The sequence below is a fragment of the Conger conger genome, chromosome 7 (assembly GCF_963514075.1).
Source record: "Conger conger chromosome 7, fConCon1.1, whole genome shotgun sequence".
Lineage (NCBI taxonomy): Eukaryota > Metazoa > Chordata > Actinopteri > Anguilliformes > Congridae > Conger > Conger conger.
The window spans coordinates 52,703,592-52,710,823 of NC_083766.1; the positions used below are offsets into that span (position 1 = coordinate 52,703,592).

Consider the following 7,232-nt stretch of genomic DNA (forward strand, 5'->3'; position numbering starts at 1 on the left):
GGGAGCAATAATTATTTGATCCCTTGCTGATTTTGTAGGTTTGCCCACTTACAAAGAATGGAACTGTGTAGAATTTTAATCATCAGGTACATTTTAACGTTGAGAGACAGAATATCACAAAATAATCCAAAATAACAACATCATATAAATGTTATAAATTTATTATCGTATTTTTGCATGAAATAAGTATTTGATCCCCTACCAATCAGCAATAATTCTGGCTCCCACAGACCAGTTAGTTTTCCATTAAGGAGCACTCTTAATCTCAACTCATTACCCAAAACACCCTGTGTCAACTCGTTACATCGTTATGTAGCTGTTTAAAAGACACCTGTCCACACAATCAATCAGATTCCAACATTTCCACCATGGCCAAATCAAAGGAGCTGTCTAAGGACACCAGGGACAAAATTGTAGACCTGCACAAGGCTGGGATGGGCTACAAGAAAATAAGCAAGTAGCTTGATGAGAAGTTAACAACTGTTGGAGCAATTATTAAAAAAAGGAAGAAACACAAAGTCACCGCCAATCTCCCTCGGTCTGGGGCTCCACGCAAGAGCTCGCCTCGTGGGTTATCAATGATCATGAGAAAGGTCAGGGATCAGCCCAGTACTACACAGGAGGAGCTTGTTAATGACCTGAAGGCAGTTGGGACCACAGTCACAAAGAGAACCATCAGTAACACTACACTGTGAAGGATTAAAATCCTGCTGTGCGCGCATGGTTCCTCTGCTGAAGAAGGCACATGTACAGGCCCGTCTGAAGTTTGCCAAAGAACACCTGGATGATCCAGAGGAGGCTTGGGAGAAGGTGATGTGGTCAGATGAGACCAAAATAGAGCTATTTGGCATCAACTCAACTCGCCATGTTTGGAGGAAGAGAAATGCTGAGCACAACCCCAAGAACACCATCCCCACTGTGAAGCATGGAGGTGGAAACCTTATGCTTTAGGGGTGTTTCTCAGCTAAGTATCGACTTCACCGTATCGAGGGGAGGATGAATGGGGCCGTGTACCAGGAAATTTTGGGCGACAACCTCCTTCCCTCAGTGAGAACACTGAAAATGGGTCGTGGATGGGTCTTCCAACATGACAATGACCCAAAACATACGGCCAAGGCCTAAATCCCATCGAAAATCTGTGGAGGGAGCTGAAGCTTCGAGTTGCCAAGCGACAGCCTCGGAACCTTAAGCATTTGGAGAGGATCTGCAAAGAGGAGTGGACTAAAATCCCTCCCAAGATCTGTGCAAACCTGATGGAAAAACTACAACAAACGTCTGACCTCTGCTTGCCAACAAAGGTTTCTCCACCAAGTATTAAGTCCTATTGTTCTATGGATCAAATACTTATTTCATGTGAAAATATGATATAAAATTTATATGATGTTGTTATTGTGGATTATTTTGTGATATTCTGTCTCAATGTTAAAATGTACCTATGATTAAAATTCTACACAGTTCCATTCTTTGTAAGTGGGCAAACCTACAAAATCAGCAAGGGATCAAATAATTATTGCTCCCATTGTAGGTGTGTATGCTTACAATTTAAAGCTTTTGTTTTTGTCTGTTAATCCCTCAGACTACAACTCTGACGATGCCTTTTTCCATGAAGCCTAGCAAGGAGGCCAGGTTTGTGATTACCTGTGTGTGCGCGTGTGTCTGCGTGTGCGCGCGCGCATGTGTCTGTGCTCGTGTGTGTGTGTGTGTGTGTGTGTGTGTGCGTGTGCGCGCGTGCGTGTGCGCGCGTGCGTGTGCGCGCGTGCGTGTGTGCGCTTGCGTGTGTGTGTGCGTTCGTACACGTGCATATGCTCTGATCTTTAGCCTGTGTTGTTTTTATCCTTATTTCAATGCTATAACATGACCTCACTTCAATCGACACCTCTCTACCCCTCCACCTTTCTCCAATGTGTCCCCCTTCCACTCTCTCTCTCTCCCTCTCCTTCTCTCCCTCCCTCCCTCCCTCTCTCTCACTCCCTCTCCCTCTGTCTCTCAGGATGTTGGAGCAGTTGAGGAAGCAGCAGGGCTCGGTGCTCCACCCTGACTACAGCTCGCCCTTCCGTTCCTACGGCGACACCCTACAGAGGCTGATCCCCTATCACCTGTACCAGGGCACCGCGTCCTCCCTCCAGGACTACTGCAGAGGTGCGCCCTCCGCCCTCGAACCCTCCCCTAAACACTCCCCACCAACCCTGCTTCCAGCTCCCAGCCCTTCACCGGGTCAATCAGTGACATTTTATTTACATGGCACGCTTTGCACAGAATATGCTCCACTGTAGGCAAAGGCTTCAGCACGCTTCAGTTGAACCAGTTCACACGACGCGTGTTTCTGACCTCGTCAGATAGTGACCTTGACAGCTGACAAGCTGTCCGTCATAGAGACAGGGTGGGATTATAGGAGGAAGTAGTCATAGGAAGTCACCATAGGTACTAAAGAGGTTCCGCTTGCTCTTCACATTACATTAGTACATTATTGGCATTTGGCAGATGCTCTTATCCAGAGCGACGTACAGTTGATTAGACTAAGCAGGAGACAATCCTCCCCTGGAGCAATGTAGGGTTAAGGGCCTTGCTCAAGGGCCCAATGGCTGTGCGGATCTTATTGTAGCTACACCGGGATTAGAACCACCGACCTTGCGTGTCCCAGTCATCCACCTTAACCTTTTACAGCCCGCCCCTGTTTTACTATTTCTGCTGAAAACAAGGTGGCGTAGAGTGCATGTATGTTGTTCTTCAGCTCTTGGCTACAGTCTGTTGCCTCTGCAAACTCCGTAGAAGAATTCAGAGACTTCTGGGTGTCTTTGTAATCTGTACATTTTCTGCAGATAAAGGGAGTCAAATCGCTGGGGAAAATTGGGATACGGTGTTCTATAAAAGACGACCCAGAATTGAACCACAACCACCTTAATTAATTCTGTACTCTGAGCCAGTAGTGTCTTTTGGTGTCTGTCATTGGTGTTGTTTATTGATCATAATATTTACACTGCTGTTGATAGTATAGCAAGATTCAATGATGATATGTCACACTCTAACTTGCTCAGCATGAGTCGATGAAAACAGAAATCACTCAGCCTGCATGGCAAGAATTTGCTTTGATCGGAACGTCAAAACATAATTTACAGCTTATTTTGTCTTGTTTCATGTTGAAACTAGGAATGACAGGCTACCTTTGTTATTATTGTGAGTTAGCATATTGTAAGAGAAATAAATTATATTTCAATCAGAATGCAAATTACTCGGCTAATGCCACACATTTTGAAATGTCCTGCTTTCCAAAGATCATCATTCCATGGAGTAGCGTGATCACTGTAAATGCCCATATTGCCAGTCTACTCGGGACAGTTTTTCCTCGAAGCTGTTCGTGTGAGTGTATCTGTGGGTAGTGTGGTTCTACTTTATCTTCTGATGTTTGTTGGCGGTTGGCAAACAGCTTTTGAGAATTTGCAGACCAACTGAAACCCTGCCCACTGCACACCTGGCCAATTGCAGCTGAAAGTAGGAATAGTCGTCGGAATGCCAGTTTTTGGAAAGTTAACAAAACGCAGACCTCCCCAATCTGTCCGACGTTCTGGACAGCAGGTAATTTGAAATATGCCGAGGCCTTAACCCTCCTCTCTCTGCAGTGGACGAGGAGTTTGAGAGCGTGTCCAGCCAGCTGCTGAAGAGAACACAGGCCATGCTGGATAAATACCGTCTGCTACTGTTTGAGGAGTCCAAGGTACCATTGACCATTTCTGCTTTCTGGCTGTGTGGAAATGTGCTTGTGTCTCTGTCTCTGTCTCTGTCTCTGTCTCTGTCTCTGTCCCGCTCCCTCTGCTGTGTCCAGCTGTGATACCCCTGCTTGTCTTTCACTCTTTGAGCAGAGGCTGGGGCCCTCAGCCGAGCTGGTGATGATTGACCGGATGTTCATCCAGGAGGAGAAGTCTGCTCTCAGTCAGGACCGGGTGCTGGCAAAGGAGAGGCCAGGTGGGTTAGGGGCCTTATGGTCGCTGTAAACGTCCCCGTGTGTGCCCTGGCCTGGCTACAGCTCAACCTGTCCTTTTTTCTCCTCCCCTCTCCTTTCACAGACGAATACGCGGCCCTCCAGAATGCCTCCGGTAGCGCGCAGTGCCCCTCGTCTGAAGAGCCCGTGGACGTGAAGCCGGTGCTGTCCTCCCTCACAGGGACCCTTGTGGCCCCCCCCGCTCCGGCCCCCGCCCCCGTCCCCACCCCGACGCCCGCCCCCGCCCCCGCCCGTTTCCCGCCCACCAAGCTGGTGATCAAGCACGGCGGGGGCGGGGCATCGGTGTCCTGGTCCACAAGCTCCACCCCCATCCCGTCGACCAGGCAGGCGTCGGCCGCCCCGGCCCCGCCCCTGAGCTCTGCCCCGGCGGCGCGGCGCGGCGGGGACGATGACGAGGACGCCCTCCCCCAGCGCAGTGGCCGGCCGCCCATGAAGACCTACGAGGCCCGGCGGCGGATCGGCCTGAAGCTGAAGATCAAGCAGGAGGCCGGGCTCAGCATGGTGGTGCACAACACGGCGCTCGACCCGGTCCACTCCCAACCGCAACCGCAACCGCAACCCCCGCCACCGCAGCCACAGCTGCGGTCCCCGCCGCGGTCTGCAGCTCCCACGGCAACAGTCGTCAGGACTCCACCCCGCCCTTCGTCTGTCGTTGCGGCAGCGCCCGCGCCAGCGCCCGCGCCAGCAGTCCCTGCCCAGAGCAGCGCGGCCCCCTCGTCATCGTCGTCGACCTCCGTATCCTCCTCCTCCTCCTCCTCCTCCTCGGCGACTTCGACGTCGACTTCGGCGCAGATGAACGGGACCGTGGAGCACCACGAGGCAGGCGGGGCCAAACGGACCCCCGTCGTCTCGACCCCGCCCCCGACGACCTGCCGGCTCCCGCTGCGCAAAACCTACCGGGCCAACATCAGCCCCCCCGTACGGCCGGGCGTGGTGGGCGGGGGCGGGGGTACGGTCAATCCTCCCGTCCCTCGAGCCCCCGTCCCCCTCCGCCTCTCCCCCACGCCCTCCTCCCCGCCCGGCCAGACTGTCATCGCCAGCGTGAAGGTGGAGAACCGAGGGGGCAAGGCCCACCCCCACGCCCAGGCCCTCACGAACCCCAACCCCCCCAACGCCTCCGGCGTCCCTCAGGGCTCCCCCCCGGGGCTCATCCAGGAGCTGGCGGAGGTGGAGGAGGCCTTTTACCGAGGGATACTGAAAAACCGCCACCGGCCCCGAGACGAGGAGGAGCCCCCCGAGGAGCGAGAGGAGGGTGCAGGCCCTAAGAGGGCCGGTAAGAACAGGGAGCGGTCCTCCAGGGCCCCTCCCTCGCCCGCCGGCTCCTCCTCCTCCTGGGACTCGCTGCTTCCCGCCAAGCGGCACAAGTCGGACTCGCCGGACGTGGACAACGCCAGCTTCTCCAGCGGGAGCCCCCCGCCCGACGACTCGCTGAACGAGCACCTGCAGAGCGCCATCGACAGCATCCTCAACCTGCAGCAGGGCCCCCTCCCCGCCGGGGCCCGGGCTCCGGGGCCACACGGCCAGCGGCAGGCGGCGGGCCCCTACAGGCCGGCCGCGCCCTCGGGGGACTTCTCTGCCCGCGGGCAGAACGGGAAGCTGGTGTCACGGACGCACAACAGATAACGGCCCCGGCCCCCTCCACCAATCCGGCAGCAGGGACTGACAGACTCCGGAAGTTTCCGTGTAGGTGGCAGAGGGGGGGGTGGTGGGGGGTGGGGGTGGAGTCTCTCGGTTTGCATCTCTCTGTGCTCTGTTCAGATGTTTCCGTGGCTAGTGTCTTGTCAGGAGGGTTTGAGAGGGGGGGGAGAGAGAAGGAGGTGCTTAGTCTCTAAACTGGCGCTCAGGATTGGCTGGTGGGGGAGGTAGGAGGTGCTGAGTGGTACGGTACAGTTTCGGCTAATGTAAAGGCCCTAAGAACACTGAGCTGTGCTGTGCAGGAGGGAAGGCTCTATCTGCCACTCACTCCATCCTCCATTTTGGCTCCGCTCACTTCCGACATTTCAAGTGTCCTTACTTCGGCCTGGGGAGTGCAGTATCTGGAGTCCATTTTGCGCCCTTGCAGGTCTCACCGGGATCCCAAACCGAACATAGTCGCCCTTTTGAACCTTTCGAATGAATTGGGCAGAACGGGATCCTGTGTCGGTAACTAAGCACCTCCTTACTGGTCGAAATGTTGGTGTTAGGAACTGGTCCGTCAATCGAGGGGTTTGGTTTGTGGCTTTCGACAACCAAAATGGTCCTATTTAAAAAAAGGTGCGCCCTGTTGCTGTCACACTGAACCAGGGAGCAGAATCAGGTTTTCAGGCAGTCAGAATATAAAGCTGCTCACTCGTATGTTACTGCAGCCAAAGGTGGGGTTGCCCGTCTGGCGTCTCCAAAATGAAATGGCCTTTCTCTGTGACGGGGAACCCAGCTGGCTGGCAATATGGCAGCACTGTCAAAGCACATCAGTTTTTACTGGCTGTCAGGCCAGTGATGTCATAGTGGGAGTGGCCGTACGCTGCTTCATTCTGCCTTCTGATCGGTCCCACCCATGTTGTTTCCACTACCATTCCACGTCTTCGTCGCTTCATGATTTAATTTTGTCCGATTCATTGGCTCTTCAGATGGCCAGTTTTCACTTGCTTGATACAGCGGTGATGGCAGGCTTTTTACAGCTGTGATCTTCGTTCCAGGTCCTGGAGAGCCACAGTGTCTGCTGAATTCTGTTTTTGCCTTAACAATTTAGACCCTAGAAACCAGGTGAGATGAATTAATTGTGTAAACACCTGCTTTAATCGATCAATTACGTGCCGAGTAACAACAAGAACCGGCAGGCCTTGCGGCTCTCCTGGACCGGGGACGGAGATCGCTAGTGTGTAGCATAGTATACCACAGTGTTCCAGAGCATCGCCGGTAAGCTCTTATCAGTTTACATTCCTGCAAACCCTTCACACACAGCTGTGCGTGCTTAGGATTTTTGTTTTTTAGCCGCTAATTCCACAAACTGTCCGGGAAGGATTGATGGTCCAGTGAGAGCAAACAGGAGAACTTTTTAAGAAGTGCAGCCAGTCTATGCCAGTCTGGGCCCCCACTGCGCAGTCCGTCCATCTGTCTGTTTCTGTCTCTCTGTACTTCCTGTTTGTATCCGTCGTTCAGGCTTTCTCATTCTCCTTTTTCTCACGAGTTTTGCTCATCCTGGTGCGACTCATCACTCGGCCTGTATTCCACAACCAATGATGTTTCAGCATTTCTG

At 53.3% G+C, this 7,232-nt stretch overlaps 1 protein-coding gene across 3 annotated transcripts in view; it reads left to right on the top strand.

Annotated features, from left to right (window-relative positions):
* Positions 1-5,662, top strand: part of LOC133132154 (BRD4-interacting chromatin-remodeling complex-associated protein-like) — a 20,364-nt gene extending 14,702 nt beyond the window's left edge. For 2 of the 3 annotated variants that reach the window (XM_061247363.1, XM_061247365.1), the window contains 5 exons: positions 1,577-1,626; positions 1,991-2,139; positions 3,618-3,712; positions 3,855-3,960; positions 4,062-5,662. In XM_061247363.1, coding sequence (XP_061103347.1) covers positions 1,577-1,626; positions 1,991-2,139; positions 3,618-3,712; positions 3,855-3,960; positions 4,062-5,620 — 1,959 coding nt within the window. In that variant the 3' untranslated portion in view covers positions 5,621-5,662. The remainder of the gene's footprint in view (positions 1-1,576; positions 1,627-1,990; positions 2,140-3,617; positions 3,713-3,854; positions 3,961-4,061) is intronic. The other variant, XM_061247364.1, reaches the window with a different exon arrangement.
* The last annotated feature ends 1,570 nt before the right edge of the window (positions 5,663-7,232 follow it).